At 43.3% G+C, this 15,835-nt stretch overlaps 1 protein-coding gene across 10 annotated transcripts in view; it reads left to right on the top strand.

Annotated features, from left to right (window-relative positions):
* HDAC4 (histone deacetylase 4) overlaps positions 1-15,835 on the top strand; it is a 516,681-nt gene that overhangs the window by 417,338 nt on the left and 83,508 nt on the right. For 8 of the 10 annotated variants that reach the window (XM_029068939.2, XM_029068943.2, XM_029068940.2 and 5 more), the window contains one exon: positions 6,679-6,917. In XM_029068939.2, coding sequence (XP_028924772.1) covers positions 6,679-6,917 — 239 coding nt within the window. The remainder of the gene's footprint in view (positions 1-6,678; positions 6,918-15,835) is intronic. The other 2 variants (XM_029068944.2, XM_029068941.2) reach the window with 1 other exon arrangement.

The following is a 15,835-nucleotide window of genomic DNA, read 5'->3' as shown; positions in this document are numbered from 1 at the left end:
CATTCCAAGTAAAAATATAATCATTCTGGTTCTATCTCTAGCTAAGCTATGAAAGCTTACAGCATACTACTTAGAGGAAAATAAGCGGATGCCTTCCCCAGATCAAAGTTCTAGAGTATACTACTTAGACTTTGAGCCCATGTGGGACAGGGACTGTGTCCAACCTAATTATCTTGTATCTGCCCAACACTTAGTTTGGTGCTGGACACATAGTAAGTGCTATTATTATTATTATTATATCTGAGCACTGGGCTAGGGGAATGAAAGAACTGTGCTGGTGGCAGCACTATATCAACTCAGGCTTATCTGCAAGCTCTCAACCTCCTCGAAGCAACTGTAGGGGCCAGGATCCCCACCAATTAATCAATCTGTAGTGTTTGAGGGCCTACTAAGAGCAGAGTGCTATCCCGAAGGCTTGGAGAGTTCAAAATAGAAAAGATATCCCTGTCCTGCCCGAAGGACCTCTGTATAAGAGGTGCCTTCTGCTACTTATGCTCATCACCTCAGCAATACAAGGGTTTGCGGGGAGACCTGTTTTGCCCCTGTAGTTGCGGGGGTAACCCCTGTTGCTGTACCCATTGATGCTACTATCGTGGTTCAGTCTAGGGATCCAAAGCCAAAATTTGTACTGGGGCAGGAGGACTTGAGGAGACCTATTTTAGGAGATAAGTAGACTTATGTGCAGAGGATTCCAGATGAGCTCCTTTCCAGGAAGAATTTCCAAGAAGAATGTATTTGGTGCTGATCTGAGGAGGTCCACATTGCTGGAATCCGGGCTTGGAGCAAATACACTGGGAAGCTTGGAAACTCCCACTGCGAAGGCAGTAGCCTTCCCTTTCCTTCCCTCCATTCTTTGATCAATCAATCATATTTATGGAGAGCTTACTGTTTGCAGAGCACTATGCTAAGCACTTGGGAGAGTACAATATAACAGGGTTGGTAGAAACTAATGGTGGGGAAAGACAGGCATCAAGAGGAGCTCTTTCTCAAGGCCCAAGCAGAGCTTCTTTGGCCTGGATAGTGCAGTTGGGATGTTTGTAGCATCAGCAGCATATAGGACTGCTTTCCCTCAGTTTTCTATCAGCAGGGACAGTGGGCTTTTCTATTTATAGACACTGCAGTAGGGAAGCCTTAATTGGCCATGCCTACAGCCCTGGTTGGCTTCCATCTAAACTGGGTTCCTTTTCAGGCTCTGCCCCTGGCTTGTGCAAAGTCGAGAGTCACTGACTTTAATATGTCTCTCTCCACTTCTGTTTTGTGAGTGTAATTGTTGAGAGGCGGTTAATCAAGCACAAGGTTGGTAAGCTTTTTGAGGAAAGGGATCATGTCTTCTAACTCATGTGCACTCCCAAGTGCTTAGAAAAACAGCATAGCCTAGTGGCTAGAGCATGGGTCTGGGAGTCAGAAGGACCTGGGTACTAATACCAGCTCCACCACTTGTCTTCTGTGTGACCTTGGACAAGTCATATAACTTCTCTGTGCCACAGTTACCTCATCTGTAAAATGGGGCTCACGACCGAAAGCCCCATATAGGGCAGGAACCTTGTCCAACCCCATTTGCTTATATCCATCCCAACATCTAGTACAGTGCCTGGCACTTAGTAAGCACTTAGCAAATAAAATTATTAGTACAATGCTTAGCACAGAATACGCACTTAATAAATACTATTAATGGATTGACTAAAGTCACTTTGTTCCTCCGTTTTACCATCTGAAAAGTGAGAGGGATTTCTTCACAATGCAATAGGAGATGAAAAAGCCCTCTGACTTCTTAAAAGTAAATGGTCAGTGTAAATCTAATGGCGTTAGTGAGGGGTGATCTCTCTGTCAGCTGAAATGTTAGCAGGAAACTTATGCTTACTAGATCTGATGTCATATCATAGAATCCCAAATTCTCTTTGGGGTGTGTTTCCCAGTTCAAGTTCCAATCAGCTATCCTGATAGAGTTCTACAGAGAATTCATCATGCTCCAAATTAGCTCTCTCCATTCCAAATCTTTATGGTGTTTATACTCTTTTTATTATTTAATGTTCACTTGTTTTTGCTTTCTCCGATGTGAAACTTTGCTGCTCATAGCTAAGGCAAATGCATTTTCTCGAAGCTCGTTTTACCAGCTACATTTTATATATGATGATGCCAGTACATACAAAGTAAATATTGGTAACAGAAAAGTGGTGTCAGTGTAATTCAGGATGCTGGCATATTGATGGCCCATGAACATATTGAGGTGTATAAATCCACTGCACCGGCTTCACGTTGTGATTTGAATCTTTTCTGTCTTTCCTGCCTCACTCAGGAGATAGTACTATAAAAATTGTGCTATCTGGCACTTCATCAGCTCTCTGATCTCCCCCTATTCAAGAGTCACCTTGATCAGTTGATCCTTCCTGAGAAATACCTGTATCCAGCAGGAATAAAGGTGTGCTGTGACTGGAACAGGTTTCTCCTTTCTGCTGTATACTCCTGGTGGTCAGGGATTCTGTCTACCAATTCTATTTATTGTACTCTCCCAACCAGTTAGTGCAGTGGTCTGAGCACTCAGTAAGTGCACAATAAGTACCACTGATTACACTAGACACTGTACTAAGCGCTGGGGTAAATACAAGGTAATCAGGTTGGACACAGTCCGTATTCCACATAGGGCCCACAGTCGTAACCGTCTTTTTACAGATGAGTTAACTGAGGCACAGAGAAGATAAGAGATCTGCCCAAGGTCAAACAGTAGACAAGTAACGGAGCCGGGATTAGAACCCAGGTCCTTCTGACTCCCAGGCTCTATCCACTCTATCCAGACTCTATCTACTAGGCCACGCTGCTTCCCTTGTCACTCTCTCTTCTGCAACACCTATGCACTTGGACCTATATGTACCCTGTAAACATTTGATATTCACCCCAACTTCTGCCCTACAGCTATAAAATAACATATCCATAATATATTTTAATATCTGTCTCGCACTCTAGACTTGCTCCTGTGGGCAAGGAAAGTTTTTACCAACTCTATTGTACTGTACCCTCCCAAGCACTTAGTACAATGCTCTGCATACAGTAAGTGCTCAATAAATACCTTTGATTGCTAAAGGTCACCATCAGAAACTTCTCAGTGCTGTCATCCACGTCATCAAAAGCCCAGTCAGAGTCAGACCTTCCCACAGTTCTCAAATGTGAATTCAAATATTTAACCCGATTTGCTTGTATCCACCCCAGCACTTACTAGAGTGTTTGGCACATAGTAAGCGCTTAAAAAATACTATTATTATTATATATGAATATTATTATTATTCATGCCATTGCGGAATAGATCCCCCTCAGATCCCCCTCAATCCCGCCTGTGTGGGACGTGCTGGGAAGGGCCGTGGGTGCTGCAGGGGTGGGGAGAGACAGCCTCACAACTTCCCATTGATTCGCTTGACAGTCTGGTGGGAAGAGAGGTTGAAGGGCGTGCTGCTGTAGCTTAAATTTCCGTGGCCCCATGTGTATGGGACATGTCCAAGCGAGGGGCCGAGTTTCCCAGATCCCTTCCCTACTCTCTGTCCCTCAGTTTCCCTAAACTGACTTTCTTGGTAGAAACAAGCAGCCTCTCCCAGATGGTTTCGAGTTCCCCTGGTCTACTATTGCTTCTGTTGAACTCTCCCAAGCACTTCCTGCCGAACCATGCATACAACAGATATTTGATACATATTACTGACCACTGACTTGCCTTCTCGGGAGGCCTTCACTCACCTGGGCTGCCTTAGCCAGTATAACACAGAGACTCAGCCATTGCTGTTTGGTACCTCAGGCATCCATTGCATCATGGCAAGATGTCCAAAATAGATGAAGAATTTATGGCCACACAGTGACCAGCTGAAATTTGATGATTCAAAAGCCAGGTATCCAGTTTTTAAAAAACTGTTGCACTTATAAAAATGATGGCAGAAAACCCTGATGGAGAGAAGAATTCAAAGATGTGAGGAGGTGCTCAGAAGGAGTTGACCTGCACCAAGGGACTTTATGAAGATAAGAAAAAGTCTGCTTTTCAAATGTAAATTGCCCATATTCTTCATGGAAGTGGAAAACCCACTTCCTCAGACGGCAGAACAAGATTCTACTTTTGGAGCCTCCTGCAGTCATAATCATGCTACTAAAGTTGTGTTGTCATGCTTTGAATTCCTCTAATAGTTTAGTGATGCTTAGCATAATGCATCATATATAAAGGAATTTCATATTTTTTTCAGAGGTTTTGAAACAGCTCCCAATTTATAACATGTAAGTCTATAAGAAAGTAAACTCCATAACACAGGCACATTTTCAAAGAACGTGGTTATAAACAAACAATTTTAGATACAGTTATGTTCTCAGATTTTCAGATTTATCCTAATTTAGAAAGCCTCTTGACTGTGAGGTCTTTGTGGGCAGGGAACATGTCTACCAACTGTTGTACTCACCCAAATGCTTAGTACAATGTTCTGCACACAGTAAGTGCTCAAATACCATTGATTGATGAACAAAGGAGCTCTGGTCTCTCCAGAGAAATAGAAGATGGGAGAAAAAGGTGTTGTGGACTCGTAAGAGTGGCGTTTCGTGTATTGCGAATGATTCTTGTTTGTTTTGTAGTGGAGAAAGAGAGACTGAAAGAAGAATTCCAGCTCTGGCTTTTTATTACTCCAACAAAGATCATACTAGCTTCAGGAAACACTATTACTTTCAAGGGTGGCTTAGAAACCACAATAAACATTTTATTCTCTTTTCCACTTTTGCTCAAAGAAACAGGCTTTCCTGGGGCCACCCAGAATCAGGGCATACTCTAAAGCAGGAGGTAACAATTATGTTGGGCTACCCTTAGAGAAGCAGCATGGCATAGTGGATAGAGCACGGGCTTTGGGGTCAGAAGGTCATGGGTTCTAATCCCAGCTCCACCACTTGTCTGCTGTGTGACCTTGGGCAAGTTACTTCATTCTCTGTGCCTCAGTTACCTCATCTGCTAAATGGGGATTGAGAATATGAGCCACACATGGGACAGGGACTGTGTCCAACCCATTTTGCTTGTATCCACCCCAGCGCTTAGTACATGTCTATCACATAGTAAGCACTTAACAAATGCCATAATTATTATTATGATTATTATGGGACTCCCTCTCAAGATCGCACCTGGATAGTTTTCAGTACTCTACCAGTCTCGGGTATGGAAGGGAGATTAAAGCAGAGGCCTATCCATTCCATTCCTAGCTTGGGCAGTAACTAGTGAGTTAAAGGCAATCTGCTACATGTTAAAACTCACCTGTGCTGAGCAACAGCAGCATGGGAGAGAGTCTAGGGCAGAGACTTAGGTTTACTGCATAAGAAGGCAGTGGTAAACCACTTCCGTTTTTTTTTTTACCAAGAAAACTCTAGGGATACACTACCAGAATGGATGCAGATGGAGGTGGGGCGTTCTGGGAGAGATGCGTCCAGGGAGTCATTATGGGTCGGAGATGACTCGACAGCATAAGACAAGACCCTTAGAGGAACTGGAACTCTTACAGGAACAGGATTGTGATATCTACCTCTCACATACTCCCAGTAGCTCTTAGTGCCATGATCTGTGTTCACAGTCGACCCTCAGTGAATACTGTTGATGGATTGATTGCCCCTTTTTGTAGTGTCTCTGGGCTGACAGGGTAGCCATTTCCACCCAGGCCAACCCCTACACGTTATGGGAGCAGCCTCAGATCTCCTTGCTGGCTCCCAACATGCTACTTTTCTCAGTCGTGGCATGCTGGAAGGCTGTGCAGGAATAAATAAATAAATACGATTGAATGAATGATTGAATGTGCAGTGTGTCCACAGCGGTCTTGTTTAGAGCCACTGCGGTTGAAGCCACCATGGCTGGAAGCAGTTTCCTCAGTGACAGATGGATGAGATTTCTGGGATTTGGTTGGATTTGGCCTTTGAGTCATGTCTTGCCCACCCTTGCTCTAGCTGAATGGGGAAACAGATGCTCCCAGGCTTCATTCTTCTTGCTCCCAGAATAGGTCCTCGACATTTAATTGTGAGTAGTCCCAGCTGCAATGGCTTTACGTCCCAATGCAGCCCATCTTCAGAGATTGCCTCTAAAAGTGATGTTGATGCCATATGTGATGGTAGGGATGTGGTAGTCTGTGGCCTTTCTCAGAGACCTTAGAGGACTCCAGAGCCTGTCAGACAGGGACTTCGGATCACCACCAGTTTGCCCGATTGCGCATAGGCAAGTAAGACCTAAAACTCTCTAATTGTCCATCCCCAACCCAAATACTGCAATCTTCTAGCAACCTGCAGCCTGACTTTCGGTGCTAAAGTTGTAAGTCCGACATAAACAGTGAGTCCTTCAAACAGTGAGCTCGATATGGGTAGGAAATGGGTCCGCTAATTCTGTTGTACTCTCCTAAGCATTTAGTACCAGTGCTTTCCACATAGTAAGCTCTGAATAAAAACCATTTACTGATTTAACAGTGCTCTGCACATAGTAAGCACTCAATAAATACTATTGAATGAATGAACGAATTGAACCGACCAACTCCTTATTTCCAAGAACGACTCTTTCAGCTGCCGATGAAAATGGTGCCTGTCTTAAAAGATAGAAACGATTGTCTCCATCAGTTACTGAACAGCCATTTTCTCCCTTCCTCTTTTTCTTCCTTTTTTTTTCCTTCTCTGCTGTTTTTTCCTCCATATTATCTTCAGACTGGTATCTTTCAGGCCTGGGAGCGTTGCCCCTCCACGCACAGACTCTGGTTGGCGCCGATCGGGTGTCCCCGTCAATACACAAGCTGCGGCAGCATCGCCCCTTGGGGCGCACCCAGTCTGCTCCTCTGCCCCAGAATGCCCAGGCTCTTCAGCAGTTAGTGATCCAGCAACAGCATCAGCAGTTCCTGGAGAAACACAAACAGCAATTCCAGCAACAGCAACTGCACATTAACAAGGTAGGTGTGCTCGCCCGGCAGTCAGTGGAAATTTTGTGTGAGGGTACGTTTTTCTTGGTGGTGGTGGTGGGTTTTTTGTTGTTGGAAAACACCATCTCCTCCAAGAAGCCTTCCCTGATGAAGCCCTCCTCTCCTCTTCTCGCACTCCCTTCTCCCTCACCCTGACTTGCTGCCTTCATTAATCCCCACTCCCAGCCCCATGGCACTTATGTATATACCTGTGATTTATTATTTATTTATTTATATTAGCATCTTTGTCCCTCAAAAAGCAGTGAGCTCACTGTGGGCAGTGAGTGTGTCTGTTAATTGTTGTATTGTACTCTCCCAAGAATTCAGTACAGTGCTTTGCACACAGTAAGCACTCGATAAATGCTATTAATTGAATGAATGGAAGGTGGGGGAGAGAAGATTTGGTCTTGCAGCTTTTAACGTGTCTTTCTGTCAACATTACTGTTTATCTGGTGGCAGATGGGTGCTCAGTAAATAGCAAATGCAAAAAAAACAACAAAAAACCACATAGTGCAGCTGTTACCTGTTATGTTTGAAGGGATTGCCAGAACTGAATACGCGGGAGGGAACTCCTCCACAACAACCACTGTGCTGGCTCCAGGATGCAATGCAACACAGCTGGAAAACTCAGAAGGCACTGATCATGGCTTGACTTGTTTGTAATAATAGTAATAGGTGCTTTGTTAAGTGCTTACTATGTGTCAAGCACTGTTCTAAGCTCTGGGGAGGATACCAGGTAATCAGGTAGTCCCACATGGGGCTCATGGTCTTAATCCCCATTTTACAGATGAGGTAACCGAGGCACAGAGAAGTTAAGTGACTTGTCCAAAGTCACACAGCTGACAAGTGGCAGAGCCAGGATTAGAGTCCATGACCTTAGACTCCCAAGCCTATGCTCTTTCCACTGAGCCACATAGTTCCCTGTGTTCCTGGGTTGGAGGTGTCAAAAAAAAAAAAGATTACAAGGGGAAAACAAGTTGGGTGCTAAATAGACTCCTCTATGCTCTTCAAGTCTAGATCTGTTTTCCTGAAGACTTTGGAAGCCAAATAAATATGTATTTGCTATAGAGGTAAAATATAGTCCTCATGATTCAGATGCCAGGAGGGGAAGTGTACCTGTATAATTTAAGGTGCTGGTTTTGTAATCAAACATTGGAATTGGGTGGAGGAACCATTATGTACTAATCTCTATCGTCTTAGTCTTTGTGTGTGGTTGGCAGAGCAATAAATGATGAATAATTTCCCAGAGACACCAGTACATGACATCATAGAGACAGGCATATGCATGTATGCCCATAAAGACAGATACCAAACATCCAGTTAGAGAACCAGATACAGAGATACTGGGGAGAGCAAAGTTTTGAGTTTCAGGGCTGGCACAAGAAATGACCAAAGAAAACAGGATCTGTGAGTATGGCATCTCCAGACTGGCACCTGCCTTGGTAGCAAGACATCAATTCCTTGAGATAGAGTTGACCAAGAACTGTGGCTTGTGAATTTCTGTCTGTGGAGTTGGGAGGGAGTGCCAGGGGTTCTGGGTACTGTGAAACTGATGTGCTTGGTGTGGGAGGAAACCTGAGATTATTTGACAAGGTATATAGGCCTAAATGACAGGGAATTTTTCCTCAACCATCCGGGAGTTGGCTCAGTGTTTATTAAGCACCTACTGTGTGCCAAGAGCAGGGATAGAAGTACACAGATGAGAAAGAGACATGGTCCCTAGCTCCCAAGGGACCCCATTTATCTTCCTCACAACCGAAGAGGAAAGGGGAGGAGGGGCTTGGGTGCAGATACGAAGGAAAGATAAAAACAAACATAGCAAAGGCAGTAATCACGATAAATAAAGCAGGACCAGTAGGGCATTGTGGCTGGAGGATCAGCGTTTGGCTCTCCACAGCTCAGTTCCACAGTCACAGGCAGAAGTAACAGCTGCTGCCTTGGCCATGGCTTTCCCAGTGTTCTCCAAGTTGATAAGGCATATGAGTCCTTCTGGACTGGAGCAGAGGCTGATAGGAGTCCTGGTGGCAAGGGGGTTAGGGCTAGGTGGTTTGAGGCCCTGGGGCATTGTGGAAGATAACACTTGAGTTTGACTTTGGGGGTCATGCCCTGAGCTAAGCTTCTTGTGGGCAGGAAATGTGTCTGCTATATTGTTACATTGTACTACCCAAGCACTTAGTACGGTGCTCTATACACAGTAAGCACTAGGTAAATACAGTTGAGTGACTGATTGACCTCACATGAGGGCCAGGCCAGCATTCACCAAGTAGCGTCCAGCCCAGTGCATGCCTTTCGCACCTCCACCCCTATACCCAAACCAAGAAATGCAACTACAATGAGCTAGAAGGCAATAGCTGTGAAGGTTGGAAAGAGAGGCTAGGCTGGGCAGCAGACAAGGGGACTATGTCTAGACTCCATCCTCAAGAATTTTCCCTGCATTCTTAGTAGGGTTCTTGAATTGCTATTTGATCATTACCATTGGAGGCAACTTCATGGCACAAAGGGAATTGCTCTTCAATCATATTTTCCTCCCAAAGGCTTAGGAAAGCTGGTACAATCGTTTTTCTAATGAATGTTTAAATTTTCTCATTTTATTCACCTTAAAAAGTCCTTATAGTAATTTTAGTAGTACAGCATTTCAAGGAAAGCCTTGGCAGACAAAATGTGCCTGTACATTTATCCCTGGGAGGCTTGCACATGAAAGGTGCAGTTTTACAGGATAGATAATCTCCCTCTTATGTATGTGATTGATTTACAGTAGCAAAAAGACAGTTGATTGAAGTGTTTATACAAATGCATTTCTCTGGTAATTCAGTGGAGATAATGATCTACAGAGATTATAGCTTCTCAGCCTTTTGACTCAGATACCTTTGTGGGGCAAATGTGATTTATCTGAATTGTGGCCCTCTGTATTTCTACCTAGGAAAACTGCCTGAACCAGTTTGAAGTAGAAACCTGTTTATACCATATCAGTCTTTTTTTTTATCTTAAGAGAATCCTGTGAAGTGTATTCTACACCAGTGAGAGTAATCATTAAACTTTCTGAAGTAGAAAAACTTAAAAAGTGATTTGAAAGATGATAGGTTCCATCCCAACATTTTGCTAGGCGCCCTTCAGGAGGTGAACTTTGGATACTCTCTGTGAGTGACAGGTTTTAAAAACCTCAGTTCTATAATCTAAAAATTGAACCTCAAAATGTTTATTTTTCTTTTTAATCTTTGAATTCATCACAACTATCTATAATCTCTCCATCAAATTTGGGTTGATTTTTGTGCTCTGGTTGGCCTCTCATTTAAGAATACACTTCCAGAATGCATATACTTCTGAAAGTGGATTATACATTTGTTTTTTATTTTTGGAGAAACTTCTGATGTAGGAACATCCATCAATTTCAACCTTTGAATGAAAATAAGGGAACAAATTGCTGTGGTTTCATTTACAACAGATATTTTTGTGGTCTCATTTGTGTGAGGAAAGCACAACAATTAGGAGAGGCATTTGCCTAATTGTGTAGTGGCCAGATACAACTCTTCCAGTGAGAACCAGAAGCACAATTTAAAAGTTGGGGCCAGGGGGACACACAAGAACTTTGTTTATAGACCAGCGCTAAGATGGGATGATTGCACAAGCCACTGACGTCAATCTTGTACTTCTGGAAACTTGCCACTATGCTGTGTGTATGCCAATCCTGGACTTCATTCAGGCTAGCGCATTGATGTGGTGTGGAGCTGCCGTTGCCATGGTAATTTCCTTTAGCTCCCTCCAAATGTGCCTCGTGAAGCAAAGTACCAAATCAGAATTGTTAGAACACGTCAGTAGGTACTGTTCTTTTCGTTAGTAAGTAAATTGCAGTCCCGTGGTGCATTGGTTTGATTTGAAAAATCACAACTGCCAACGCCTTTATGTGTTCGAGGGGAAGGCAGTGTGATGTAACTCCTGAACGTGGGATCAAGTAGAAGAGAATTCTGTGGGATTAGAGGTTTGTTAGCCTAAACCTTTTCTCCTGTCTCTGCCGCCACCCGTCTCCACCCCACCCCAACTTCTCTTTCCTTATATTCCCTCCTGCTGGCTCTCCCATCCAGTTCTCACTTCACCCTGCAGTTGTGAATTCATTCTAGTTGCTGGGGCCCAGTGAGTTATTTGATCTGGCCTTGGGTCATCCCTAGTTTAAAGAACCACTTATAGAGCCGAACGGGAGTTCTGGCTCTAAAGTAAGGAAAGCAAGTCCAAATTCACATTAGTCCCAGAACAAATCCAGGCTTTGGAACCAGAGGAGAAATCCCAAGCATGGCTCTGCCTCCTTAGGGCTAAGCAGATCCTTTTGCCTCACTGAACTCTTTTTCATTCATCTCTTCTCAGGGAGTTGGAGTAAGATGTTGCCCATTTCAGTGGTTTGCAGTTAAAACTGTGGTGACAGACTTATGCAGGGAATAAGGGTCAAATTCAGTTAGCTCAATTAGAATAAATTCCATTTATTTAATGAATTAATATAATAAGGTAAAATGCTTGAAATCAAGCTAACCTTGTGAGTGTCATAGGACAAAGTCCAAAAGCTGACATGAAAAAAAGCTTCTTGGAAAAGAGGGATGTTTTGAGATTTTCTTTGTATGGGATGCAGGAAAGCCCAGAGCTGGAACCAGATATTCTTGATTAACTTAAAAAAACCCACAAATGTGTATATTCCATCCCTTTTCTAAACGACGGAGGTGTGCCAGATTTTCTGACACAAATCTTAAATATCTTGGATAGGAGCAAAAAAAAAAAATGTTGAGAGAATAGAATGTGAAGGTATGCCTTTGACTTTGGTAATGGTAAGAGACAATTCCAGCCTTGATTACTGAGTTTCACAAAGTCAGTCTGGTGTCAACCATTCAGCCCCTGTCCCAACCAAGGATCAAGATGCTGCCAGCAGCATGAAATGGATCTCTTGAAAGTGCATATTCCTGTTCAGATTGGTCCTGGTCAGCTTCCACAACCAAGACAAGGTCCTTGAAAAGTTTCACTCCCTGTTGGGGGAAGTGATTGAGCCTGCTTCATTCATTCAGTCCATCAATAATATTTATTGAGCCCTTACCATGTGCAAAACACTGTACTAAGTGCTTGTACTAAGTGTTTCACTCCCTCAACAGGCCTTGGGCTAGTAAGAAAGGGGTCTCTGGAGAAAGCTAAGGGGAAAGTGCAATCGGGTAAGGGAGGGAGGACCAGAAAGAGAAATAATAATGTTGGGATTTGTTAAGGGCTTACTATGTGCCGAGCACTGTTCTAAGCGCTGGGGGAGATACAGAGTCATCAGGTTGTCCCACGTGAGGCTCACAGTTAATCCCCATTTTACAGATGAGGTAACTGAGGCACAGAGAAGTGAAGTGACTTGCCCACAGTCACACAGCTGACAAGTGGCAGGGCCAGGATTTGAACTCATGACCTCTGACTCCCAAGCCCCTGCTCTTTCCACTGAGCCACGCTGCTTCTCTAATACCGAGGAACTGTTGGCAGCGCAATTAGCTTTCAACTTGTTTTCCTCAGAACTGTTGTTTTGTGGTGGTAGTCCAGACCCTATACTTGCCTGGTAGAAGAGATGTCAGAATTCCCCGGCATGATACCCGTTTCCAATGTGTTGTGTTCCTTCATAGCATTTTTGGAACAGCCTAAAAGCTAGGCTTCATTCATCTAGCCAGAATGTTAGTCAAAGGGTATTGAGAAGCACCATGGCCTTGTGAAAAGAGCATGGCCTAGTTGTCAGAGGACCTGAGTTCAAATCCCTAATCCTAATCCTCCTAGTCCTTTCAGCTGCCTTTGACCCTGAAGAACGCCCCCTTGTCCTCGAAAGTTTATCCAACTTTAGCTTCACTGACACCGTCCTCTCTTAGTTCTTCTTTCTCTTACTGCTCATTCTCGGTCTCTTTTGTAGGTTCCTCCTCTGCTTCCCACTCTCTGATAGTGGGGGGGTCTCTCAAGGCTCAGTTTTGGGTCCCCTTCTATTCTTCAATAACACTCACTCCCTTGGCGAATTCATTTGCTCCCATGAAATAAACTACCATCTGAAGGTGGATGATTCCCAAATCTACATCTCCAGCCCTGACTTCTCTCCTTCTCTGTATTCTCACATTTCCTCTTGCCTTCAGGTTGTTCCACCAATACCTCATTCATTCATTCGATCATATTTATTGAGCACTTACTATGTGCAGAGTACTGTACTAAGCATTTGATAGAGCACAACAATAAACAGACACATTCTCTATCCATCTCAAACAAAGGATGTCCAAAATAGAACTCCTTATCTTCCTATCCAAACCCTGTTCTCCCCTGTCTTTCCCATTACTTTAGACAGTGCCACCATCCTTTCTGTCTCACAAGCCCATAACCTTGGCATTGTTCTCAGCTCATCCCTCTCATTCAACCCACATATTCAATCTGTAACCAAATCGTATTGTTTCTACCTTTGCAACATGGCTAAAATCCAAGTTTTCCTCTCCAGCCAAACTGCTGTTTCTCTGATCCAAGCACTTCTCCTGTCCCACCGTGACTATTTGCTTCCTTATTGACCTCTCTGCCTCCTGTCTCTCCCCACTCCAATCCGTACTTCACTCTACTGCCTAGATTATTTTTTCCAAAAAAATTCAGTCCATGTTTCCCTACTCCTCAAGAAACTCCAGTGGTTGCCCATCCACTTCTGCATCAAACAGAAACTCCTTATCATTAGCTTTAAAGCACTCAATCAGCTTGCACCCTCCTCGATCTCCTAATACAGCCCTGCCCATACACTCAACTCCTCCAGCACAAACCTGCTCACTCTGCCCTTACCTTGTCTGTCTCACTGCTGACCACTTCCCACATATTCCATCTGGCCTGGAACTACCTCCCACTCCTTGTGTGCCATGTATGCCAGACCACCACTCATCCCACTTTAAAAGCCGTATTGAGATCACATCTCTTTCAAGAGGCCTTCCCCCATTAAATCCTTTTTTCCTTGACCCCTTTCCATTCTGCATCATCTGTGCCCTTGTGACCTTTGGGCATTTGATATTCACCCCACCCTCAGCCCCTCAGTACATATGTAAATATTTATATCAATGTCTGCATCCTCTTCTAGACTGTAAGTTCATTGCGGGCAGGCAAGATGACTACCAACTCTGTTGTCTTATACTCTCCCAAGCACTTAGTTAAGTTCTCTGCACAAAGTAAACACTGAATAAATACCATTAGTTGATTGATTAATCCTGGTTCTGCCACTTACCTTCTGTAACCTTGGGCAAGTGACTTATCTCATCATAACTCACCCATGCCTCACGAAAACCCAATTAAGTGATGACAACAGCACAAAGAGGACACCTAAGGCTGAAACTAGAACATTTTTGACATATACCTCCCAGAAAAAAATCTTCTGATTTAATAAGTAAAATTGCAGCCTTAATGCAGAGGGGGTTGGGAATGATAGAAGGAGGCAGACGGTGTACATTTGAAAATTAATTCTTCACTGCAATTGAAAACTGTAATGCTGTCATTTACTGAGCTCTTTCCCCACCCCACAGTTAATTCATATTGAATGCCTACAAAAGGAGGGAAAAATTAGAAGAGCAAACCCCAGTAAAGCTGGATATTTCTCTGCTACTTCTCTTATGGGCATTGCAGGTGAAATAAAAAATAAAATATAAAATATATAGAAGCTGAATTCATGGTACGCATCCCTCACTTGGTCTCCCTTCCACATGTTTTGAAATAGGCAGAGAGCAAGGGTTCACTGAGCCACGCACAGAGAGTGAAATGAGTGTCAGTAACCAATCAGCTGCATTCCCTTCTCCCAAGGGAATCCCAGTAAGGACCTCTCGAACCCTAATTGCTGCAGGGGTTCCGGGCCATCCAGTACCTTCAGGACCATTTTCACTCTTGAGACCTGGTTAAGGAAAGGGTATTATCATTTACAAGGATCAGAGCATAAATTGTATGGAAAACAAGCTTAGCTTTCAGAACTATTCTGTAACAAGTAAACCAAAGATCTTCTTGGAAGGGTATTTTGAAACTCCTGAATCTGGTGACTTTCTATTGTTTGTATATTCCTGTCAGCAGTCAGAATTATTAGTGTTGATCATATTTATGCTGCACAGCATACATTTTTCCAGGTTTATTCATTTTAAAGATTTATAAGAAAGTAATCATGAGATATCTCTGGGTAGATCATATCAAAACCACAAAGCACCAACAAGCAAAAAAAATGCCATTTAGGCCAATCCAACAAAGATAATGTGAAATAAAAGTCACAGTACTAGCAAAGCAGATAGAGCATCTAAAGCTGATTTGTCAGCATTGTAGCTCTGTTCTGTCTCCTTCCTTCTCAATTTTGTCTGTTGTTCTTATCTGTTTCCAGGTGGCATTCCCTGTTATCCCATTCTCTGGTGCAACATTTGTATTTTCAGATGTACTAAAGCCTTCTCTTTGGTGTCATATGTCAGGAAGATACTAAAAGAATTTTAATAGCTTACCTTGAATAAATGCAGTGTATTTTTTATTAGTTAGACATAAAGTATCAAGGGAAGCACTTTAGCAAAGAAATCCTGGGACCAATTTTGAATCTCTCTTCTTGATTGTGAAACTTTAAAAGCTGGTGAAGGGGATGTTAAAAGCCTGGGAGTCATATGTTGGTCACATTTTGTATCTTCTGCCTCCTAAATAATGTTCATTTTAAATTTCCTACGGTCATTGTGTCTCAGTCTGCCTACTACCATAGATTTTGGTTTCCTTAAATACGTACTATATAAAATTGACTATCTAGTTCTAAATCTCCTGGAAAAATAAAGCTTGTGAAATGAATCTAGCCAGTGATAATAAATAACGGTCAGAATGTGTGTTTTGGTGTAGCTGTGGGGGTGCGTGTGAGGTGCGTGTGACGGAGAGTAAAGCAGAAAGACAGATTCACA

This window comes from Ornithorhynchus anatinus, chromosome 7, assembly GCF_004115215.2.
Source record: "Ornithorhynchus anatinus isolate Pmale09 chromosome 7, mOrnAna1.pri.v4, whole genome shotgun sequence".
Lineage (NCBI taxonomy): Eukaryota > Metazoa > Chordata > Mammalia > Monotremata > Ornithorhynchidae > Ornithorhynchus > Ornithorhynchus anatinus.
This window is presented reverse-complemented; position numbering and strand designations above follow the sequence as displayed.